The following is a 23,621-nucleotide window of genomic DNA, read 5'->3' as shown; positions in this document are numbered from 1 at the left end:
GGCGGCGCGGTGCTGACGGCGCCGCCGCCCCCGCAGGAGGGACTTCTACAAGATCCTGGGGGTGGCCCGCGGCGCCTCCGTCAAGGACATCAAGAAGGCCTACCGCAAACTGGCGCTGCAGCTGCATCCCGACAGGAACCCCGACGACCCCCGGGCGCAGGAGAAGTTCCAGGACCTGGGGGCTGCCTACGAGGTGAGCCCGGGCTGCCCTGCCGGGAGGCCCCGCTGCACCCTCCCGAGGCTCGCACCGAGCTTCGTGGCGAGGCAAGCTGCAGGATTCGCAGGGGCGAGAAGGAAACCCCTTGAGGTGTTACACCCTCGAGGAGGGCTCCCTGGAAATGCCAGCACCTTTCTGTAAGGTGCAAGTGCAGTTCCTGCTCCCCTTGTTACAAAATCATGCCAGGCACTGCACCTAACAAAGAGCAAAGGTAGAGAAGCTGCCTGTGAGATGGCAGAACTTTGTTGGAGGAAGCCATAGCTCACTTAACCAGAGGAAAAGAAAGGCAGAAAGTTCAAGCTATTTGTTATTTATTTATAGTTCAGTGTGGGGTGAAAATTGAGAAAGAAATAAGAGCTGCATCAGCTAAAAGCATTGGCATAAGAACAACCTGTATGTATAGGTGGGCTGTGAGTAATTTTGGCTCACATGGGGCGAAAGGTTTTTGGCTCGCCTTTTACTAGGTGTATTAAAGTTGGGAAAATAATTGTTATAGTAAGGAATTTTCTTGTTTCTATGATATAAAAGCATGCAAATAATACATTAATACCTAAAACTTATAGAATACTACGTTACATCATCCTTTAGCCAGCAGAGTTGCTTCTTCACCTGTTTCCACTCCTCCAGCCTCCTGGAAGCTGACCTGGCAATCTTATTCTTTTCAAATATAATCAGCAGGTCAGGGAGAGAAGGGAAGGAAGACCAAATCTAATCTAGAAAATTCTGGATATCAGGGGAGCAGAGCAAAGACCAATACTGAAAAATGGTACATATATTGGGCTACTTGGTTCTGCCCTAATGCTGAAGTTGCTTCTTGCTAACTCTTTTTGACATTTAAGGTTACCGTATTTGGCAGCTTCAGCTCGGTGGGCAAACTTACCATCATTGCTAACACTTATAAAATACTCTTTAGGGAAATATGCACTCTGTGTGCGCCTGAAGAGCAAGGATGGTGTTATCTATAGTGTTCTGCTTCATGGAGCTGACTTGAATCATTAGTCCTTTTTGATTCTTTTTCAAGTCACTGTGGTAAACTCTGTGCTGTTTGTATCCTGTGTGTTTTGCTTTTGTTGTTCTAATAAGCTAATCATAGCTTTTACCTACTAAATATTTAGCCTTCCAGTCCACTTCAAGCAACTCCCAGCTGACACTTCTGTAAAGTATGATATTCTGCTTCTTGTCCTTTAGTTAAGAGTACTGGCAAGGTTCATCTCAAAAGGCTTGTTTAAATAACCCAGTTCAGCCATAGATCAGTGTCTTGTCCCTTTGCCTTACCTTTGCTCAGGTGCTGTCGGATGAGGAGAAGAGGAAGCAGTATGATGCTTATGGTGAAGAGGGATTGAAGGATGGACACCAAAGTTCCCATGGAGACATCTTCTCACAGTAAGGAGGCTTTGTCCCTTAAGGCTATTCTATAATCAGAGTTCTAATAGTATGTTAAGGTCTTTGATCTTCTCCTTTTTCCTGTTCAGGAGGGAGATGAAGGCAATGATGTGCCCAGTGAAAACTGGGTTCTTGAAGATACACAAACAAAAACAGTACAGGAGGATGTCCACTGTACATGTGTATCTTGTGGTGGTCCTTTCTCCAAGAGTAGTGCATAGGAGCCAGTGTTCTGTTCCCCTGCATATGGCTGCTACTTTGCAAACACAATTGCTAATGTGAGCAATGTGTAAGGTCTTGCACTAAACATGTAGATCTTTCTTGTGTTCTCTGTTACGTGATTGAGGTATAACCTGTTGTCACAGGTCATGAGTGTACTTTGGCGTTCCTTTCTCTTTTACAAAGTAATGTTGTACTGACTTATACAGCAGAGCACCTGTAGAGTTATTGTCATTAGAATCTGAAGGCACCTACATGTTCCTTAGTTTGAGGTCCATTTGTTTCCGCTAGGAGCAAATTTGCTAACACAATTCATTAAGGTGCTTTTTTCATGTAATCCTTCTGGGTGAGAACCACCACTGTCCGCTGGTCTGTGTTGAGGAAGAGCATTCAGGCTTGCTGTGAAGTTGTTTCCTCATCACACTTGTCCTCAAACTCCACAAAGAAAACTGCTAGCATTAGTCTTCAGTGACAGAGGACTTCCTTTGGGCAGTGGCCAGGTTTTGAGATGCTAATATGCAAGCCTCAGTGTAACACTTGTTTCCTTAAAGTAGAGAATTCTTTTGCAAAGTGACTGTTTAGTTTGAAGGTTAGCTTGTGTTCTGGAGGAGCAAGCAGAAGTATCTGGATTTGCCATATTTACATACTGTAAGTGCCATATTTACATACTATACTGTTTTACAGAGGGCTAGGAGCAGTTGCCAGGCAGCCCATTGCTGCTGCCTTGAGTAGCTGCGTTCAGCAAAGCGTTGTCTGGTTAGAATTTCTTTCTAAACTAACAGATGTGTTTTAATCTATAGCTTTTTTGGGGACTTTGGATTCATGTTTGGAGGGAATCCTCGCCAACAAGACAGGAACATTCCCCGAGGGAGTGACATCATTGTGGACCTGGAAGTTACACTGGAGGAGGTTTATTCAGGAAACTTTGTGGAAGTAAGTTTGCTTGCTTGTCTGTTAGTCTCCCCAGTGTGTTCTTAAGTTTGAGAGTTGCTAGCCTAGCCACTGATGGGAATGATTTTTTTTCTGCAAAAATTGGAACTAAGAGATGCTTATTTTTTTGAGTACCTGGCAATGAGAGCGGAGGATGTTGTGAGAGTATGTGCTAGTACTTAACAGAAGAAACAATTCTTCTTTGATATCTGAAGTTTGCCTATGTGCCTGTTATCACAAGATGCTTCTTGTGATAATAACTATAACTTATCAGTTGCCAGTGCTTAGTTACTTCCTCTTTGCGGTAGCCTAGTTGGAGGGGGAGGAAACTACTGGTCTGCCTCTTTATTTGATGGTATTTGAGGCCCATTCATAGACTGCAAGCACATAGCTTAATTCTTGCTTTTACAAGAAAGGCTGAAAACACAGTGTTGTGGGTTTTAATGTCCTCTTTATATGGTCAAATATTTAAATACAACTTTCTGGATTACATTCCTAGCAAATGGATGGGGTGGTACTCTTTCTTTTTGTAAGCCATATTTGTGTTGCTGGCAATTTCTGTATTCTACTTGTTAGAATTCTTGTTGATTTGAGTTTGTGCAAGTGTCTTGAGCAAATGAGTAGCCCAGAGTGACTTCCTCAGACTGGAATGAGGGAATTTGTGATCAAAAGTGTCAGATGTTTTAGCCTAGGATTACATGTCCTATTTAGAGAAGTGTGCAGGCAAAAGGAGAAAAAGAAAGCACCTATACTGTCAGAGACAGTTTTCCGATATCTTAGTGTTTCAGTGTGTGATTGGCAAGAGGGGTGAGCTGAAAACTCTTATCAGGGATGTCTTGGCACAATCTCATGCAGTTACTGTGAAGGCAGCAGAGAACATGCCAAAAAAAAATAATGTTCAGGTATCAAATATAATATCGTATTATCTCATTAGAGAAATTCAACCCTTTTTGACTTGGGAATATTGGCCTGTGTGCTTGTGTGATGAAGCTCTTTGTTTCATACAGGTTGTCAGAAACAAGCCAGTGGCAAGACAGGCACCTGGCAAACGGAAATGCAATTGCCGGCAGGAGATGAGGACCACCCAGTTGGGCCCTGGACGTTTCCAGATGACTCAAGAAGTTGTTTGTGATGAATGTCCCAATGTCAAGTGAGTATGAGGTTTTATGCTCCTTAGTGCAGCATAAATGTTTAATCGAAATCGGCCACTAGGTGGGGGAAGTGCCTGCACTATTGGTAGATCACGAGTAGTTTGAAGAAGCTTCCCACAAGGTTCTTATTTCCAAGGAGGAAATTCTTGGAATCTTTGCTTTTACAGCAGGAGTGGCCAACTCTAATAGGTGAAGTGCTTCCCAGTTTATTCTTTGTTCTTTATTCCCTGAAAAATCGCATCTGGGCATAAGTTCCACAACTAAATCTGCATAACCAGAAGCAAAGTTGGACAAGCCCACAGTTCCCAATTGTGAAGAACTGGGCAGAGAGTACCGTGTCATAGTCATGTATCCAGATGCTGGTCATTAACTTTGCCTTCTGAGCTAGGTATTAGCATACAAGAAAGGCAGCACTGCTTGCCTGCCAGTCCTGATGTGAGGAAAGGAGAGAATGTGTGTTAACTTGGCGCGATGTTCTTATTACACCAGTAAAATAAGTAGCTGCTACCACCTGCTGCTGCTAACACAGCACAACTGTTTACCTGCTCTTCCCCTTAACAGGCTCGTGAATGAAGAGCGAACACTAGAAGTGGAGATAGAGCCAGGTGTGAGGGATGGTATGGAGTATCCCTTCATTGGTGAAGGTATGTATATGGGCACTGCTACACTGATCAGCTTTAATGTTTTGTTCCGTTTCTGCCATGTACAGCTGGTCTTCATGGCGGTGTCCAAGCTCTGCTCTGGAGAATGATCAGAACTAGATGCTTATCTTGTGTATGCTGCTGAAGTCCAGGAGCACATTCTTTGCTAAGCCTCAGTAATACTGTGCTTCAAGATACACTCCTTTTGCCGCTACTGCAGGTGTGCACACATGCATCTTGGTGTTTCAAAAAACCTATAGGATTATCTGCTCTAGGCTTCAGTGTGTTTGGGAATTCCCTCTGTTCAAGCAGATGAAATCCTTTAACCTGTAAAAGACAGGCCTCATTAACATGTGAGTAAGTCTTTCTGAAGAGCAGAGAGATACAAATGCATTGAGGCAATACTCTGAAAATCCTAGGTTATTTGTTAGGAAATACATAGCAGCAAGGTTTTAGCCATGTAAGGAGGAACTTGTGTGTGTGTTTTTTTTTTTTTTTTTTKGGGGGGGGGTGGTAACTTTGTGAAGAATGGATCCACATGGTTATTTGTTTCTTCAGCTGTTAGTATCTACCTCCTTCTAGTATAGCTTTTCTTACTTTACAGGTGAACCCCATGTGGATGGAGAGCCAGGTGATTTGCGCTTCCGAATAAAAGTTCTTAAGTAAGTAACCTGCCTAGTTAAACCACTTCAGTTGTTATAAACAAAGCTTACAAGCACTTTTCTGGTTGGTATTGCCTGCTTTGCTAGCATGTAGCTTACCCCTCTGTGGATTTGATGTGGCTGGTGATCTGCTACTTGGAGCTGTGCAGAATGTTTAACCTCAAATATGCTCGAGCAGCTGAACTCGCCACTGTTAAAATTCTTTGAAGTTATTTCACTTCTTGCTTGGCCTGAATTCTGCAGTAAGTTTTTTTTTGTTTGTTTGTTTGTTTTAGCTCCTACATGAGTCATGAAATATCCTTTTTTTTTCCTTCCATAAACTTGCTATCTCTCCCCATTGTGTGACTCACAGTTTTCTTAGTAGTACATTTCCTTACAACTTCTTGACAACGCCTTAGCGCCCATTGCACTAGAAATAGAAAGGTTATTAGTACTATGTATTTTAATCAGGAAACTGATGCTGAATTTCATTCATTCATCATTTCCTTTGTGTGATGTGTGTGAATTCTCTGAACTCTTTCCCAAACAGAACGGGGGGGGGGGGGGGGATGAGGGAGAGAAGCCAGAGGACCCCTTTCTCCTAAGGGAAAGAAGTTCCAATTTCTCTTTTTCACAGGCATCCAGTCTTTGAAAGAAGAGGGGATGACTTGTATACAAATGTTACAGTCTCGCTGGTCGAGGCACTTACAGGCTTTGAAATGGATATTGCCCACTTGGATGGGCACAAGGTAAGGCAACAGTTTGCTTTCCTGCTGTCTGCAAACAGACCTTAGCTTCAGGTTTCTTGTAGGCTGGGCTACTCTGTACAGGGCTGTCTGTAGCTGCTGGTTGTATTTGGTATCCCCTCAGCTACAGACTGTAGCTGCTAGAGCAATTCTCAGAGACACAAAATGCCCCCATTACAACGGGGAGCACAATGCAGGTCCAGGCTGTTAAAGCAGCTATTACATGTTCTGGATATTGTGAGGACTGTTATATGTCCTAGTTGCAATACTGCCTGGACCCTTGTGAATATTGCTGACTTTGGCAAGAAATTGGTACCATTTGTGGCTTTTCAGTGGGTTGGAAAATGGCTTTTGGGGTTCTGGGGTATGTGCACAGAATATTATTAATGTTTTGAAAATTCTCTTGTCTCCAGGTTCATGTCGCTCGGGATAAAATTACAAAACCTGGGGCCAAGCTGTGGAAGAAAGGAGAGGGTCTTCCAAATTTTGATAACAATAACATCAAAGGCTCACTAATAATAACATTTGATGTGGAATTTCCCAAAGAGCAGCTGACAAATGAACAGCGGGAAGGTGTGTGCTTTAAAACTCTGTCATGGCCATGGGCTGCACAGATCTCTTACCAAAGCCGATAAGTGGGCATAACACAACCAGTAGTTTGTAATGGTCAGGAAGGGCTCTCCTGTCCACGTACCCATCATACAGCATAATGGAGTTGGCCCAGTGCCCTGTGAGTAACTTGCTTTTTTTGAAGCAAGTGAGCAATCTTGGCTGCTGAAGCTGTAGGGAACCAGATTAGGTTGGATATGTCACTGCTGGGATGTAGTATTTGGCAAGCCTTCAAGTCCTTTGTAGCTGGCCATCTGTTTGAATTGAAGGACTTGGTGGGGGTTATCCCCCACCTGCTTTGCCTTTGCTAGAATGGGGATCCTGAGCTCTTTTCCAGCCCAAGCTTCTGCTCTTCTGGAGGCAAGATTTATGAAAAATGTCTACTATTACAGGTAAACAGAGCAATGCAACATTAGGGAGGAACAGTCCTTCTTCTGCATTTCTCTTCAGTAGCACTTTGTATATTGGGAAGGTGGAGGCGGTACAGATGTGTAGACTTGTTTGGTAGGGGAGATCTGCTGCCTGGCTCTAGCCCTCAGGTGGAAGCTCGTGCATGAGCCCTGTAAACATCTTAGAACTGGCAGGAGAGTAAATCCTTTACTCTCAGCTTTGTGTCATGGCTGGAAATTCCTCTTTGCTTCAGTAGCCTCTGCAATAGGTTATGCTGAAGTACTCAAGGCATCAGAGTAGGCATCAAGGGAGCCATCCTCTGCTATGGAGTAAAGGACTTCCTGGCACATACCAGTGTGGCCCTTCTGGAGCCAGACCAGGATTCTCTCCAGAACTTCTTCCTGCTGGCCAAGACCATTGTATTTTCTTGTTGTGAAGGTGCCATTTCCTGGGTTCTGACAGCTGTCCTGGTGGAAGGAAGCAAATGTGCAGCTCTCCTGGACCTCTCAAGTTTGTAGAGGGAAGCCAAGCCCTGAGTGGAGTTGTCTTGGTGCCACAGCATGTTACTGCTGCCTTGGCAACACTGTGCTAACTACCACTTGGAGCTCAGTTCATAAGGGGAACCCTCTCCCTTACCTGCAGCTTCAGGGTTTCCTGATCTTCTGTAGATCTTTGGGCCACAGTTCTGTGGCTGTTCAGGCTGCAAGGTCTGTGCCTCTGGACTATGCTTTGTGTGAGCCTATTTTGTGTTTTGGCCTCAGTGCTTTTCTGCTTGCATTGAGAACTTGCCAAGTGTACTGCTTGCCCAGGGCTCCAGCACAGGTAAGCAGTTCTGCTGCTCTGACACAGTGCTGCTTTGCATTTTCAGAATATGCTGTCATAGCAGTCAAGTGTTGTTAGTCAACTTGTGCACTGTCAGCTGTGCAACACTGAGCATAATACTGATTTGTAAAGATATACAGCTCCTCTTGTCCCCCCTTGAGGGAATTTGTCCACCCTATTAGCCACAGTTGGCAGCTATTGTGCTCAGTGAAAACTAACGAGAACAGTGACCACATCGGTGCAGGGTCTCCTGCTACCAGGTTCCGCTGCCATTCTCCAAACTTTAAGGCAGCTTCTCTCAATTCCATATGACATCCATACATCTGTTGCTCTTGGCAGTTTGTGAAGAGACTGTGGGCAAAAAGCAGTGACAGAAGCCTGCATTTTCCCATTAACACTGCTAGCATGTCTCTGCAAATACCCGACAAACAAGGAGGTGATGGTGCTAGCATGAGCCTGTTTAAGAGGGTATGGAACATCTGAATCCTGAAGTGATTCCACCCGTTTTAGGGGAAGGGTGACTGGGTAAGCAGTCAGATATGTTTCTGTATGCTAGCATATTTCCAAACATCCAGGGATTTAAGGAGTTTAAGTGAATAGCTCTAGCCAAGTTGCATGGCAGCAGCTCAGTGTACACATTCAAGAGAAGACTGTAGGCCTCAATTCAAAACATCCTTCTTTCTTATTGTTGGCACAGGTCCCAATTTCTTATCTCATAACCATGTGTACCGTTTCTGGGGCACTCGGGAGATACTGACTCCAAGAGCACCACTCTGGTCAGCCTGTAGTCTGGAGTCAGAGAAACAATGTGTTCTCTTTCCTGTTAGTGTGACATCAGGGAACTTGTTGCCTGCTGATCAGAAGTGACTTTCTTTTCTTTGACTTATGTCTCGTTCTTCTCGATTGCTGTTTGTTTGTTGTACTTGGAGGTTTCAATCCTGTGCTTTAACTCTAGAGTATTCAGAGAGTAACAGCAGGCAGCGAAGTGTGCAGGTTGTGCTGTAACTTGTCATCTCTTGGCAGCATAAAAAGAAATCTCAAAGTTGGCTCCAGTAAACATGTTAGGTGTGGTATCACCAAACCTCAGGATTCCTGGCTGTCAGAGCCAAATCCAGAAAGCTGAAGTTGGGGCACCAGAAATGTATCAAAATACCCCGTTAGCTAATGAGGCTATCCTTCAGGCCAGCATGTGGTTACCTAGAACTAGCTAGCAGGAAACAAGAGGCATGGAAATGATTGGAATGTTGCTTGATCCCATATTATTCAGGGCTGCTGGAGCACACCTTTCTCCAGCTATGTCCTTCCTTTTAAAAGAACTTGATAGCTGGAAGGCACATCCTCTTACACATTAGCCAGGAAGTGGCTTTGAGTCTCCTCTGGCTGTGGAGGGGAAGTGAACTTACCTTCCGCTTCCCTGGAGAATGACCTTTCCTTAGAGATTAGCACCTTTTCTATAGTGGGTGCACTTTTACCCTCCTGTTGAGGATGTTTGAGGAAGCAGGGAAGAATTCAAGATTCTCTGGGCAAGAGCAAGCGAGAGGGAGACATGAATAGTACAGCAGCCTCTCCTTCTCTGGCAGAAAGCAATCTCTGTTCCAATCCTTACTTCCAGGACAGTTTTCCAGTATTTTAACAGGGTTACTGTGGCCTTAACTTAGGCATCAAAATACCAGTCTTTTAAGGCAGCAGTGTTTGTAGCCAGAATAGTCATGAGAGTAGAAAAGAAAGACAAGGTTTGGAGGGAGGTATATTATCATTTAGTTCGGTCTCCTGAAGAAGGACTTGTATGCCCCAAAGTCTAGCTTTTCTTTATGGGTAATCTTTTTATTTTCAAATGATCCTGCCTCTCTTTGCCTGCATACCTTGCTGGAAGATGACAACCATTGCTGCATTTTTCTTGGCAGTCTAATCTGCGTCCAGCCCTCCTTCCCCACATAACTAGCTTCAGTTACACAGTGAAGCAAGTTGATCTGAGGCAGGATGCTGATCCCATCTTCTCTCCAACCTCTCTATGCCTCTATTTTCAGTCACTTGTTTCACCCCTTCCTTTACATCACTGCTACACGTAAGTGAGGCAGCCAGAAATGACCAGCAGAAAGAAAAGATTTGTTTTTTATGTACGCAGATTCTTCAAACAATTCCTGATATGGTTGCACAGGGAGAAGGACAGGAGAATATGGGAGCAAGTGCAGGACTGCTAAGTCTTTCTGTAGTGGTCACAACCTGGAGGACAGGCATGTTCTTCCCCCTAAGTCACGGTGAGGGGCAAGCTGACTGCCAGGATGCTTAGTTCTCACAAAGCCGATGCTTGGGCGAATCCAGTAACAGATTGAAATAGCAATGTGGCTTAACTTTTTAACTTTAAAATTCCCCATGTGTGGAATTTTGCCATCTCGCAACCTTGGTCGTGCCTGAACAAGGCCCGTCAGTTGCATTTCTGGTGTTGGTCAGAGTAGAGGTATGCTGCCATGCCCAGAGGAGCGCGCGGGCCAGGGCCGTGGGAGTGCTGGCAGCGTGCCTGCAGGCTGACGTTGAGGAGGGAGTCCTCTCTAACTATCTCTGGAAAAGCAGAGTGATGCATACATTCTTGCCAGTCTCCTCCCTTGGTCAGTGTTGTGCAGCCTTGACCCTTAAGTAGCAGTAAAGGTCTGTCGGTCTCTCCCTGCTGACCCCAGTAGGTGGACTGTTATGGTTTCGGGGCTGAATCACTTTTTTGTTCTCTTACGTTATCATGCTCTGATAAGTCAGTGCTGACAGGCATCAGCACACTCAGACCTTTAAAATGTTTTATGGCTGGGTTTTCTGTGTTCCGAGGGGTGATATCTGTAAAGGCTGGATCCAGCCTGGTGATGTAATCTCCTACAGTTGCTTCAGAACTGTAGCCTTGTGTAGCATACTGAAGTCCACTAATGTTTGCTTCTCTTTCGTGCCTTCAGGGTCTACTTAAAACAGACAACAGCATCCGCAGGCACCAAATAGAGCAGTGTGAAAAATTCTGCTCTGTGATCATTCGCATTGATTCCTTCTGAATTTGCACTCTAGAGAAACCCATCGTAGCCCTTCCAAACTTAGTGCTAGCAGATCGCTCCTGACTGTAGAGGGAGTGTGAGGAGACAATCTTCACAAGACTAGAAGTAATCTCTGGAAATAACCAAAAGCTATTTCCTCTTGGTTTTATTCCGAGTGACAAAATTGCTCTCAGCTTCAGTAGTGAAGTGGGCTCTGGGCAGCAGTTTTATCTGTCACCTAGCTGTGAAGATCTTGAGGTGGTGCACTGAGTTTCAAGCTTGTAACAAAACGTTTTTCTGCCTGGAACCATTGGTTCACTGTGGTCCTGACTATATGAAAGCATTGTTGCAGTGTTACTAGCCTTGATGCTATTTGTCCTTTTAGAAATGTTGAATGAGCCAGAGTAAAGGTGCTGCACCTCTGCCTTTTTAATAAAGCTCTTAGTTTGTCAGAGCTTTATAGAGCATTGCTCAGCTGTGATGAACCTTGTAGGCACCGTGATACTAGCGTTTCAAGTCAGATGTGTAGGTGTAGATGGAACAGGGAATACAGAGTCCTATTTGTGCAGTGCAATAACTCTTTTCTTTTCTTTTGCAGGTCTCAAACAACTATTGAAGCAAGGATCAGTGCAGAAGGTGTACAACGGATTGCAGGGATATTAGTTTGGAAAAACTGGACTTAATTGAAAATGAAAAGTCAGATGTGTCAGAATTCTATTCTCCTGCCCATTTTAGAATGAAAAAGAGGGAGGGTGGGGTAACTGTTGAGGTATATATAATTTTTTTTTCTAAAGGGTGAAAGTGCTCAGATGAGTTGCAGAAGATTCTACCCTTTTCAGGACATAACTGGTGCTGCCTATAGTGTTCAATGTCCTGGAATGATGAAAAGACTCATTGAGCAGGAAAAAGTGGGGAAAGGAGTTTTAAATTCCATGCAGATTGGAATTTCTGTTTTTTAAATATACTTTGATGTGACTTTTCTTGGCCATCTCAACATATTTTTCATAGCTTCTCCTGCTTTTTGTCCTTTGTGTCACTCTCTTCTAGGGTTTTTTTTTCTTTCTTTTTTTTCCTTCTAATCCAAGCCCTTCCTTTCCTCTCCAAGTCCAGAGTGATATTGTTTGAGTGCATTTCTGGGGCCAGAGTACAGGTGCTGTTGAGAGTGGACTGCAGGAAGAGCTTTGTGTGCTATGTTAGGGCTCCACACGTGGTTGAGATAGCAGTAGTGAAGAGAAGTCTCTTAAGGTCTCTTAAGCCTTCTTTGGACCCTTAGCTGCCAAGAAGTCCTCTCGTCCTGAAAGTTAACACTCGATTTTTGAAGTCACAACTTCTTTCTGTGTTAGCAAAGACACCTCAGACCTCCTTCATATCGTGGGATTTTGGAAAATAACAGAAATGACTCCTTGTGGACTTGGTTCTTCCTACTGGCCCCCAACTGTAACTGACAGCTTGGCTGGAAAAGTTCACTTACCTCCTGCACTCTGTCCTCTATGAGGACAGGTGAAGCTAACAGCACAGAAATAAAGATATTTGAGTTGGAATGGCAAACTATCTGGTTATGTATTTAAGCAGAACTGATGCTGGTATAGCTGTGAGTCACTGGACTAATGTAGAAGGGTTCCTGCTGTGATATAAGCAGTAGCATTAAGTGGTGAAACTAGAGCTGCTAGTACCAGCTAAAGCTCTGTAGCTACTTTATTTGAACTGAAGGCCTGGTATATGAGCCAGGAAATACCTGTGGTGCTCTGGTATGCATCATGAAGGCCCTGCTCTTAGGCATTCCTGTCAGAAATGTTTACCTCTGCTTGTTCTTTGCTAGTATTTTGGGAACAGTAGCTTTAAAAAAAAAGGACCTCAAAGGTGCCTATGCAAGTCAGCCTTCTGGCTCATTGCAACGTGGATGTAAGCAGCAAAATTGTTTGTGTGATGCAGCAGTCTGCACCTTCTGCACTATCGTGGGATCCTTGCAGCAGCTGCTTTGATATTTCATCGCCTGCCTCACTCGCCTGGGAAATGGATGCTAGGGACGTACGTTTCCACGCCAAAATGTTTATTGGGAAGCAGCAGCAGGTGAGCCCAGGTTTTCTTGTTTTAACTTAATGTAAAAATAACACTGAATACTCTGGACCACGCCGTCTGCCGCGTGCCAGCGGTCTAGCAGTGTCCTACCAAAGCCTCGAATTCTTGCACAGCAGGAGCTGACGCATCGGAAAAACAGTGCAGGGAAGGCTTCCTGTTGGATCCCTTACACGTTTGCCTTGGCAGAGCAAAGTGGGGGCTTCGGGAATAGCTGAGAAAGACGGGCGAGACAAACTGGCTGCCAGACACCTAGTTTCAATGCAGCTCTTCCTCAAAATCCTCACCTGGCTGAGGTTGCTACCTTGAGTGTCAGCCTTCTTGATGACCAGCTTCTTCCAGGCCCATAGCCAGTTGCCTCTCCCTGGCCTAGCTTTGATTTCAAAGAAATGCACCTTCTCATATCCCTGTGTGTGGGGCTGGTTCCAGTTACATCAGCCCCGTGAGAGTCCACTTACTGATGGCTCCTCTCAACAGATTGGCCTTGCTTGTCTTCCTGTTCAAGTGTGGGTCCATGTTGTCAAAATTAGCTCTTAAGTTGCTCACACTGCCTCCCAGGCAGCCTGGATTCTGCAGAAGCTGGTGAGAATTGTTTGCCTGAAGCGATGAGAGTCTCGCCCTGGTTTTGCCTGGGATTTATCCCTCCCCTTTGCTTTATAGTGCAGCCCAGACAAAGCGACAGCTCAGTTTGCACCTGAGTCTTTCCTCTGGCGGTTACCGGGTGCTTTCACACAGAGGTGTAATAGCTGAGCGCATCCTGCTCCAGGGAGGAAGGGTGGCAGGTTTGGGAGTTTCCTGAGGGTGCTTGTGTTACGATAAGGGCAGAAGTGCTACTGTCCTCCCAGCTGGGCGTGCAAGGGCAGCATGGAAATGTCCACTGTGACAGGAACCACAGGAACCAGAACAGGTGCCGTAAACCTGTTTCCCATTAAGCTGCATATGCTTGTTGCTTCTGAACTCATGCAGCAGGCAGCCTCAGCTGGACAACCCTTCTGCATGACCTGAGAGGCCGTTCCTCTAGTTGGGGTCTGCAGAAAAGAGGTAGCAATAGGCCGTTTCCCTTTTGGCACTTTTAAAGGCAGAGCTGGCCAAACCAACATACTTTTCTTGGAGCCTGATAGGTGCTTTTTATCCAAATAATGTTGTCTGCTTCATCACACACACGGGCTGTTGTGACAAAGTCAAAGCTGGGACCTTGCACCGAATCTCAGCTTCTGTACGTGAGGACTTTCTCTGGCTGCAGCGTAACCTTTCATATCCCCCATCCCTAGCAGCAGACAGTGCATTCATTTCAAGCACAAGCACTGGTTCCTGCTGCTGCTTTTCCTTTCCCTGGTAATTCGTTTTTCTTCCTGTAAGTGTTTTCTTAAGCTGTGGATTTGTACTGCCTTGGGACATATTGAACAGCAACAATAGCAGCTGCAGAAGCGGCAGTTCGTGGCCGGGTGAGACCGCACGGCGAGTCGGCAAGCTCGCTGCCTTGTTTGTGGGGCAGGTGATTCAAAGAAACGTGAGCCAGGAGGAAAAGCAGGAAGGAGAGAACTGCAAGCTCCCAAATCCTACCAAATAATCCTACTTCCTTCTGCCTTCCTTTTCCCCCTACTGCTTCCCTGCTACTACATAGTTTGTCTGCACAACTGGAGTTAGAGTTTTTTTTCCCCATCTTCAAAGCTTCCAGTGTTTCTGTGCTTCCTCTCTCTCTAGGCGGTAGCGCACACTGGTGCTTCCCAGGGTCTGATTACCTATTTCCACTCATTTGGTCTCAGTCTGCTTAGAAGCTTTATATCTTCTAGGGTGATTGCAGGTCTTAGAAATGTTTCAGGAGTGGCTTACCCCTTCTCGAAACGGCAACAACTTGTATTTAAATAAGCCTCTGGTCACTACTTGGTTAAAATGAGATCCTGTTTTCTCAAGGGAACGTTTTTGATCACATTCAGAAGTTCAGCATGTTCCTCTAGGTCCTAACTGCAGGTCCACTTAGCTCTGCTTGGAAATAACATTGCTCTTGTCAACTCTCTGTTGGCATCCTTCAGCTGAATCACTGCCGTCCCTGGAAAACCAAAGGAACAGATGTGATGAGGATTCCAGGGCCACGTTGGGGCAAAGGTTCAGCTGTCCTGGACAATACCTGGGAGCAGATATTCTAGCACGTGGGCCGAGGTCAGGTAACTTTTACAGCCCTTCCAGGTATTTGCTAAGCAAGTGAGCACGTGCCCCTGGCTTAGCATTCTGCATGAAATAAATTTGGACAAGGGAAGGCTGGCAGCTCTCTGATTTCAGTCCTTCAAAAATGCAGGAGAAAAGCAACAGGAAAAGTCTGACCTGGAGCCTTTCAGCTGAGGGTGATGGCTGCTCTGTAAGGCTTAGTCTTCGCTGAGTCCTTTCTGCTACAGGAAAAAATACAGGTCACGAGAGAGAGTGGTGTAACTTAGCTGTCAGCCACACTTTCATTTTCTAAAATGGGGACCTTGTGTTCCTGGTCCTGGCAAATATTCACTTCATTTCTTTTGGTGGGAGAAATACACATTATGGAGCATTTGCTCCGAGAAGGTGAGGAGTCCTATACTGGGGTCTAGTATCACTATAAGTGTTTGTCCTGTGACATGTAAGGAGAGAATAAGTAGCTGAGAGAGAAAGCATCCTTCTCGGAGAAGTGTATCTCTGGTCACTTTAAATATTTGGAAAAGACCACCTGTTTTGCAGCTGGTTTGCTGAGCAGCTTCCTACAGCTTTGCAAAGGTAGACCTTGGGGTTCAAGTAGGATTCAATATTGCTTTTCCAGAAGGCATCTTGCCAACCAGTCTCTTCTCAGGAGAGAGAAGTAAAAAGTTGCCTCAACCTTGTCCAATTCTGTCATTGCATGGTCTGGGCTTTCTGCACGTGAAGTCCTGCTTCTAGCCACCCCTTCCTTTTGCCTCTTTCCCAGAATCAAGGCAGGGAGTGAAAGTGTTTCCAAGCAGCACAGTTTCTCTTCCATGGAAACTTTTTTACAAGAACAGTGCAGACTGGTTTGTTTTTCATAAGACCTTGTTTTTTTTATTAAGCACTTATCTATATTTAAACTTTTCTACTTGTAAAAGGATGGTGGAGATAGGAGGGGAGAAGTGGCTGATGCCAGGAGAAAATTGCTCTCCCTCTGAAGGCACTTTAATTTGCCATGCTTGTTTTCAGAGTGCAGCTGCTTAAATGCACGTCTGAAAAGCTTGGTGGCATGGTCCCAGCTGGGAGGGGAAGATGAATGGCTCTGAAATGAGGATTTCTCTCTGGAGTATTTTACGTGATTTTTAGGTAGGAACAATGTCTCTGCTCCTGTGCCATCGCTGTCAGGCTGAGCGGTGCCACAGTCTGCAGGAGCAGCGGCAGCGCTGTTTGCTTGCTGTCTCGCCAGGGGACAGTATGCTCAGACCAAAGTTGTCTTCCGCACGCAGGTACGTGTAGGGGACAACCTGGCTGTGGCAGGAAGGGTGGCACCAAGGGCTCTTTGTGGTGGCCAGTCGATGTAGCATGTTCCAGCTGCATGGTGGTATCCTGTTGCCCCAAAGCCTCCTTTCGCACAGATTACTACGTAGCCAGGCTCAGTATTGACTTTGGCCAAAAGCCAATTTTCTCCTCCTGTTTCCTCTGGCTGGGTCAGGCACGGTGACCTGGGAGTTGAAAGGAAAAGGAAGAGGGCAGTGATAGTTCCTGGGCACCCATACGCCCTGCAGGGAAGGACTCGAATGTGGTCAGCACAGCCCCTTCCTCTGCCGGTAAATATTTTGTGGGATCTGCCTTCTCTTGTGTGGGAGCAGGGGGGCTGATGGAAAAACAGGTATTCGATCAGCTCCATCAGCCTCCACCCTCCCACGTAACTCCTCACCCTCTCCCCTCCCATGGTCTTGCAGGAACAAAGAGGATTTGATGGATAAGGATGCTGCCACAGGCAGAAGAACTGTTGAACCTTGGGGTGGAGGAAGTAAAAGCCGGATGGGAGCCTGAGGTCATCTGCTGTGCAAGTAACTGTCCCCTTTTCAGTGCTACAGTGTTGTCCCCAGCCTCATTTGCCTCATGCAAAGTTGGTTACTGCATGTCTAAAGAGGAAGTAAATGCACAAATAAAAAGGCCTAATTGCGTAGGGATAATGCAGCAGATGATGATCTTTGTGCTTCTAATAATCCCAAATTCAACACAGCTCTAAACTGTGTTGCCAAAAAAGGCAACTCTTGCTCCAGGAGGACAAGTTAGCGTGTCTTGAGATTGCACGCTCAACAAATCCACGCACTCTGGCATCAATGAGGGTTACGGCAGCCTTAAAGCTGGGCTAAAACTGGAAATTCCAGAAGCAAAAACATCTGGGGCTTTGAAAATGTGGCCTTTGAGGAAAGCTTGAAAGAACAGGGCTTGTTTAGTCCAGAAAAGAGATGATGATGTCATCCCAGGCACCAAATGCAGAATGTTTATGAAAATAAGCCCTTCTTCCTGTCCTGATGATGAGGAAAGACGTAACAGCTTAATTTTCAGTAAAGGAGACTTTAGCGTGGTGATAGAAAGAAAGACAGCAGGGAGAGATGCCAAGGGCAGTCTACTGCTTCTGTTCCAGCCCAGCATGTCTGCTCTTACTATAACTGCTCGTAGCCTGACTTTGTGTTTTTCCCCAAGCACCTGTCTCATGTCATGCCTTTCAGCCCAGCTACTGGAGCAGGACTGCAGCGCACGTGTGTGTGCTAGGTCCTCGTGGACTGAGCTGTGTGCTTCTCGGGGTGTTCTCCAGTTGATGCACAAAGTACATCTGTGGCCAAGAGTTTCTTTCTTGGCGACAACTCACGTTTCGCTGTTAGCTCCCAGCCTAAAGCCAGGCTCTCCCAGCTCTTGGCATTCTCCAGAGCTACTGCCTTCTCCATCCCTGCCTCAGTGGCAGCTACAGTTCATCACTGACTGCAGCAGCTCCTGAAAACACAGACCTGGGGAAGAAGATGCGCACAGCATGGAGTCCAGCAGCTGGGGCTTGGGGCCAAGGCTGCTTTGTGAGCAGTCGGACAGGCTGGAGGCTCATGAAGGACACGACCAGGGGAGGCTGATCTTGTGATGAGCTGTGGGAGCTGATGTATGAAAGGTTTTTTCCCCAGGAGGAAGGGGAGGGGGGAAGGATGTGGGGACCACATGTTCCTGCTAGACTCCATTGGTGAGACGAGAACATGCTGACTGCATTTCAAGCACCCAGGATACGTAAATCCACAGATCAGTAGTCTGCCTTCCCTGTAACTCAAGCCTTGTGTGCCGCAGATGCTATCCTAATCTCTGAGTCAGGGCCTGAGAAAAAGAGTTTGATCTCTGAGCAAGTGTTTTTAATGATAGCATGTGCTGCCCATGGAAAGGAGTTTGGAAGAGATTATCCATTCCCATTACATTGGTTCCAAGTTGAGCAGAGCTAAGGAGCAAACCGTTAGCCACAGCAAGCGCCATAAAACACCAGCACATGCAAGTGCTTTGGTTAAACCCCTCCTGGGACATGTACAGAGGGGAAGAGGAAATTCAGTTAATAGTATGCTGGCATCATCTTACTCACTAGAACAACATACTGTCTTCAACGCTGGGCGTCTTATCTCAACAGTTATCTAAAATAAAGATAGCAGAGCTGAGGGATGGAAACTGTTTGGCATGTGGAAGAAAAACCTCACACGGCAATCAATATATAAAACTCAGGATTGTGTGCTTTAGCAAGATGTTGCGCATGGGGCTTGATAAAGCTCTCCAAAGGAATGCATGTGGTTGGTTTGCCCTTCAGCAGAAAGCAAAAACCAAAGAGCAAATTGAAAACATCTCTTGTTTGATAGGATGCGTAGTTAAGCATTGGCACTAGTCCCGAGATATAATGGATGTCGGAAGCATGGCCAAATTTGGAAAAGCTCAGGCCATGGACGTGGATACCAGCTGCCAAAGAGATGGTAAATATTTAGGTAGTGCTTTGGAAGAAACCCAGATTGCAGCTGCAGCCGGTGATTCCCCCCCACCACCACCACCTTGGGGACCAGGCAGCCATGATGTGGCCACAGCGTGCTGCAACGCTGCTCAGCAGGGAGGGAGTCTGCAGCCTGGTGGGGAGGAAAGGTGTTGTGGGGTTGAAGGAAAGAGCTTATTATTGCAGTAATCCTTCCTTTTGCTCTCTGCTGTTGTACCTCTATTTGATGCAGGTGCTATCGCCACCAGAGAAGAGGCCCTGGGATACAGGGCTGGCTGTTTTGGGATGGGTTTTTCATGGTCATAGTTCTGGACAGGGATGTTGTAGAAAGTTTGGATAAAGTCTATCACACCTTTTGCTGTCCTTTTCCATCCTTTCGGTGCTCCCATGGTCCAAATGTTGCTACTTATCAAGCAGAATTGCAGATTGCATTTTGCAGGTGCATGGAAGCCTGTGTCCAGGCAATGGAGAGCTGGTAGGCCATGGTTTGGCATGGGGACAACAGATCCTAGCAAGCGATGCTGGGAAGAGACCAGCTCTGGACTAGTCAGTGCTGGTTGTGACCACTCTCAAAGGCTCAAGAAGGCAGCAGCACAGTCAGTTCACCTTCCAAAGCGTGGCAATGCAGCCGCTTTCTGGAGCGCTTTCCTTCTGCTCTGGTCAGGCAAACTCAGGGGCCCAACAGACAGGAAAAGGGCTTTCCCAGAGCTGTTTAAAGTAGAGACTTCCTAATCTGTCCAAAAGATGACGCATTTCAAAAGCAAGAAGCAAAACAAGCCCCGGTGTTCCAGAAGCTCCGGTTTCTCCTGCCTGAGAGCACCCCAGGCAGCAGCTCTGCTGAAGCCCACGTCAAACAGCATGCTCCCGACCGGAGCCCACTGTGTGCGCCCCACCTCCTGCTCAGCTGATTTGGGGGACCGCGAGGCAGGGCAGGGTACAGAGCAGGTCTTCTGCCCTGCTGTGACAGAGCACCTCTGACTAGATGGGTGAATCACCCAGATGCAATCCAAAGCTGCTGGTCTGCAGAGAGGGTTGGTTGAACCCACCTCAACTGTGGCAGCTCCTAGCCGGGTCTGATTTTCTATAGAGGTAGGGCTGGCTCCTCTCTGCATTGAGACAGCAAGGAGGAATCCTGCCCTGGCTCCATCCTTATTTCCCGGTGCAGAATCGCATTGCAAAGTCCTAGTGTGTTGCCCCTGTTTGCGGTTGCTCTCCCATGGGTGCGATACTCTGCTGCCTAAATGACAGCAAAGAGATGCAGCACAGGGAGGCCTCTGCAGGAGAACTGCTCTGGTAAAACGTGCAGCGCTCAGGACTGCAGCATGAAATCTCTTCTGGCACTAGCGTAAGAAGAGCAGGTGCTCTGGAGGCTTTTGGGAGCCCAAGGGCCAGAGAAACCTCTGAGGCTGCTGGTCCTGCAGCTCTGTTTGCACACACCACCAACGCCCCAGCGTTAGAGAGCCAAAAGCAGAGGCCTACAGGGACGTGAATGTGGCAGTCTCTCCCTGCTGCAAGTGGGTAACAAGTGTTTTCTCTTGGAGAGACGTAGGGATTGCAAGGCTAAGCTGACCTTCAGAGCAAGCACCCCATCTCCCAACGCCTGCGGCAAGGACCCCACAGCCCCGCAGAGCTTGGCACGTAGCAGGGGTATCAACAAAGCCACGTGTTGAGATGCTGAGCAATGACATTCATATGTTTTATTGTCACTGTTTTGATTCCTCTTAAATCTTGGCCGGCATTTCTATTTCGCAAATGAAGCCACTAAAGGGTGGAGAGAGCTGTGGTTCCATCCCTGACGGACCCAGCTAGGGAAGAGCGAACGCGTTGCTCTGGTGGAGGAGCCGGCTGGCTCCAGCGATGGACTCTGGCCAGGGTGACCTGGCAGCTTGAGCAGATGAAATGTGGTCTTTTGAAACCTTTTCCCAAATCTCTTGTTGCAGACACCGCTATGTCATCTTCCCATCCCATTTCAATCATGTGTTTCTTTTCCCCGGCCCACCCTTTCTTTTTGTTGGTTGCTTTGACCAAGAGGAAAGGATATTTAGAAATAAAGGAGCTGGAAATTAAAGCAGGAGAGCTCCTTGCCCCATGGCCTCCCCACCTTCAGTGCCCAGAGCTACGTGGTCCTCTGCAGGCAAAGCGAGCTGCAGCTGGGCAGCGTTGGTGCGTCCAGCCCTCGCGTTGGCAGAGAAAAGCACCACGTGCTGTTAGGCTCAAGGTTTTGTAATGGGCAAAAGGGCAGAAAGGGCCAAGAGTTTCTTACGAGCATAATCTGGACAGTCCAGTCAAAGATGCACCGTTAATTCAGATCTAGTTATTAAGGAAAAGAAGAGAAATGAAACAAAGCCTATTGCGCAGAGGAAGTAGTTTCGTGCCTTGGGGTTTCTGGCGTCAGCCCGTGCCCCGGTGCTGCTCTGCACCGGGGCTGGTGGCCCCCCTTCCGGAGGCCTCTGCTGCCCTCCCAGGCCCGCGTTGCTCCAGGCCACAGCTTTATAAGCGGGTCAGAAACCCGCTCGTTCTGTGCGCAAAATCTAGCATCGGTTGATGCTATTTCTACTCCACTTCGGTGGCACCAAGCAAAGATGAGGGAAAGGGAAACAAATCAAGCATTGGCACCCGCTCAGTAGAAAAACCTCCTTGGCGGCGAAGCCAAGCGCAAGCGAAGCCGCGAGGCGGGCCCGAACAAACTCGGACAGCGCCGCCGGCCTGGCGAGCCTCCGTCCCGAGGCCCTGCAAACTCGGTACGTAGCTCGCGGCCCGATACCGGCCGCGGCCTGCAACAGGCCCGCAAGCGCCGCGGCGAAATGAAACCTCCCCAGGTTCAGTAGTCGTGCCACGACGCCCGGCGGCTCCCGCCGAGCCCGGCACGCCGGGGTATCCCGGTGAGCCCCAAGCGTGCTGCGCCAAGGCCACCGGTACCGGCAGAGGGGCGCCGGGTCCTCCGGCAGGGGCACCGTCCCCGGGGCCAGCCAGGACGGTCCGGCGGAGTCGGGGGCGGCGCGGCGAAGTCGGCAGCGGCGGCGGGAGGGCCGCGGCCGGGCAGCGGGCGTCCCTTGCCGAGCGCGGCAGCGGTGCCCTGCTGCCGCGGGGCGATGCGGGGTCCGTCCCCGGGCGCCGGCGGGGCGGCTGCGCCGGCCGCTAGCAGCTCCCGCCGGTGCACAAGAAGATGCCCGTGGCCATGCCCACCAGGGCGAAAGCTCCCAAGGTCAGGCCCAGCACCAGCGGGGTGTGCGACCGGCTGCTCTGCTTTCCTGCGGGAGAAAAATACTGCTGGGGGTGAGGCCACAGGGCCGGGAAGGCCCCCGCGACCCTCCCGTCCCCCCTGCCCTCGGCGTGCAGCGGTGGCCGCCCTACGCCTGCCATCGTACGAACCCGTGCTGATGCTCTGAGCCCTCAGGACATCCACGCAGGAGGTATTAAGGAAGTGCTGGAGGTCCTTGGTGGTCTCGGGGTACTTCATGAGCTCCTTGTGGGCGAAGGCGGCCACCATGTCCCGCCGGGGCCAGAGCTGCTTCCAGGTGGCGGTGGGCACGTGGAAGCTGAGGAAGTCCGTGCCGTTGAGGGTCACCTCGTAGAAGCTGTGGGCCGTGCCGTTGGGGAAGAGGCGGCAGCCCAGGTGGCAGCGCAGGCTCTGGGTGTCTGCGGCGAGGCGGAGAGGGAAGGCAGGTCAGGCACGGGCCGGGAAGGGCCAGCTCCGCCGCGCACGGATCAGATTGGACCGGACTGGCCGGCCTGGAGGAGAGCGCTCCCTCCCGCTGCTCCCTCCCCCCGGTAGCCCTGGAGCCCCCTGAACCCGGACCACCATCGCCAACATCAGGCCACAAGCTACGTACCGAGTTTGCAAGGCCTCGGGACGGAGGCTTGCCAAGCCTGAACTGAAATCGCAACGGTTCTGCGATTAAAACGCCCAGGCTTCGATCATACTGCCACAAAGCTCCCGTCTCGGTACACGGGGCGCGTTTCCGTGCCGCCACCCGCTCCCCCCGCTCGGGAGCGGGGTGCCCGGCCACCCGCCCGGCCCCGCGCCCCCAGCCTCTCCCGCGTCCCCGCGCCGGCGGGGCCTCGCTGCGCCCAGCGCTCGCTCACAGTTGATGGGCCTCTCCATGCTGATGAGCTGCACCATGCTGGTGAAGTAGTGCAGGTAGGTGGCCACGTCCTCCTTCCTCCTGGCCCAGGCGGCCGGCGGCTCCAGCGGCAGCACCTGGCTGAGGTTGAGCCCCTCCAGGCGGTGGCTCAGCCGCCCGTCGAGCGTGGCGTTGCCCCAGAAGTCGGAGCGGCCGTCGGAGACGCGCGTCAGCTGCAGCATGGTGAAGGCCAGCGGGGCTGCGGGAGAGGCGAGCCGTCACCCGGCGCCGCTGCCCTCCCCACCGCCGCCCGCCCCCCCGGCTCCGAGGCCGGGAGCCGGGGCCCGCGGGGCGCCGGGGACCCCCCTTACCCGCCTGGTCGGCCCCGCAGGCCAGGGCGCCGCAGAGGAGCAGGAGGCAGAGCATCCCGCGCGGCGAGGGGCCTGGCTGCGGATGGGACGGGGACAGCAGTGGTGGCCCGGTGGCCTGGCGGGCACTTAAGCGCTCCCATGCCGGAGGTGGGGCTCCGGGAGGCGGGGGGTGGGAGTCCGGCCAGGTCTCTCCCATTTCCTCAGCCGGAGCCACCCGCACCCCTTCCCTGCCGGACGCGGCCCGGGGGCCGGCGGCAGAGCCCGCGCCCGTCCCCGAGGCCGGGGCCGTCGCCTGCCCGGGCCATCCGGCGGCGTGTGCAGGGCGAAGCAGCCGGACGAGGGTCCCGAGGCGCTGCGAGCCCGGCGGGCACCGCGGGTCGGGCAGCAGCGCGGAGCCCAGCGGCTCCTGCCTCAG

General features: G+C 49.2%; 2 protein-coding genes across 3 annotated transcripts in view; one reads left to right on the top strand and one right to left on the bottom strand.

Annotated features, from left to right (window-relative positions):
* DNAJB11 (DnaJ heat shock protein family (Hsp40) member B11) overlaps positions 1 to 12,305 on the top strand; it is a 12,731-nt gene extending 426 nt beyond the window's left edge. Inside the window, exons 2-10 of the mRNA XM_085303880.1 lie at positions 37 to 193; positions 1,503 to 1,600; positions 2,620 to 2,752; positions 3,757 to 3,899; positions 4,462 to 4,544; positions 5,146 to 5,203; positions 5,820 to 5,931; positions 6,342 to 6,501; positions 11,356 to 12,305. Of these exons, the coding sequence (XP_085160006.1) occupies positions 37 to 193; positions 1,503 to 1,600; positions 2,620 to 2,752; positions 3,757 to 3,899; positions 4,462 to 4,544; positions 5,146 to 5,203; positions 5,820 to 5,931; positions 6,342 to 6,501; positions 11,356 to 11,420 (1,009 nt within the window). The 3' untranslated portion in view covers positions 11,421 to 12,305. The remainder of the gene's footprint in view (positions 1 to 36; positions 194 to 1,502; positions 1,601 to 2,619; positions 2,753 to 3,756; positions 3,900 to 4,461; positions 4,545 to 5,145; positions 5,204 to 5,819; positions 5,932 to 6,341; positions 6,502 to 11,355) is intronic.
* An 8,138-nt stretch (positions 12,306 to 20,443) lies between these two features.
* Positions 20,444 to 23,615, bottom strand: PROCR (protein C receptor). Of its 2 annotated transcripts, XM_085303878.1 has the most exons (5): positions 23,207 to 23,615; positions 22,858 to 23,094; positions 22,605 to 22,646; positions 22,144 to 22,410; positions 20,444 to 22,022 (listed from the first exon to the last, which is right to left on the bottom strand). In XM_085303878.1, the coding sequence occupies exons 1-5, from the start codon at positions 23,400 to 23,402 to the stop codon at positions 21,910 to 21,912; spliced, it is 855 nt and encodes a 284-aa protein (XP_085160004.1). In that variant the 5' UTR covers positions 23,403 to 23,615; the 3' UTR covers positions 20,444 to 21,909. The 2 variants fall into 2 exon arrangements, with proteins under 2 accessions (XP_085160004.1, XP_085160005.1); XM_085303879.1 differs by lacking the exon at positions 22,605 to 22,646.
* Between the last annotated feature and the right edge of the window lie 6 nt (positions 23,616 to 23,621).

The sequence above is a fragment of the Rhea americana genome, unplaced genomic scaffold, assembly GCF_003343005.1.
Source record: "Rhea americana isolate MKP2758 unplaced genomic scaffold, rheAme1 scaffold_200, whole genome shotgun sequence".
In the NCBI taxonomy this organism is placed as follows: domain Eukaryota; kingdom Metazoa; phylum Chordata; class Aves; order Rheiformes; family Rheidae; genus Rhea; species Rhea americana.
This window is presented reverse-complemented; position numbering and strand designations above follow the sequence as displayed.

Excerpts from the sequence above, each read along its gene's own strand:
- PROCR (XM_085303878.1), bottom strand. The coding sequence starts at position 23,402 with ATGGGAGAGACCTGGCCGGACTCCCACCCCCCGCCTCCCGGAGCCCCA. Across the intron at positions 22,411-22,604 it reads CCCGAGGCCTTGCAAACTCG|ACACCCAGAGCCTGCGCTGC; the intron begins GTACGTAGCTTG and ends GCCTCGCCGCAG. Across the intron at positions 22,023-22,143 it reads GGCTCAGAGCATCAGCACGG|GAAAGCAGAGCAGCCGGTCG; the intron begins GTTCGTACGATG and ends TTTCTCCCGCAG.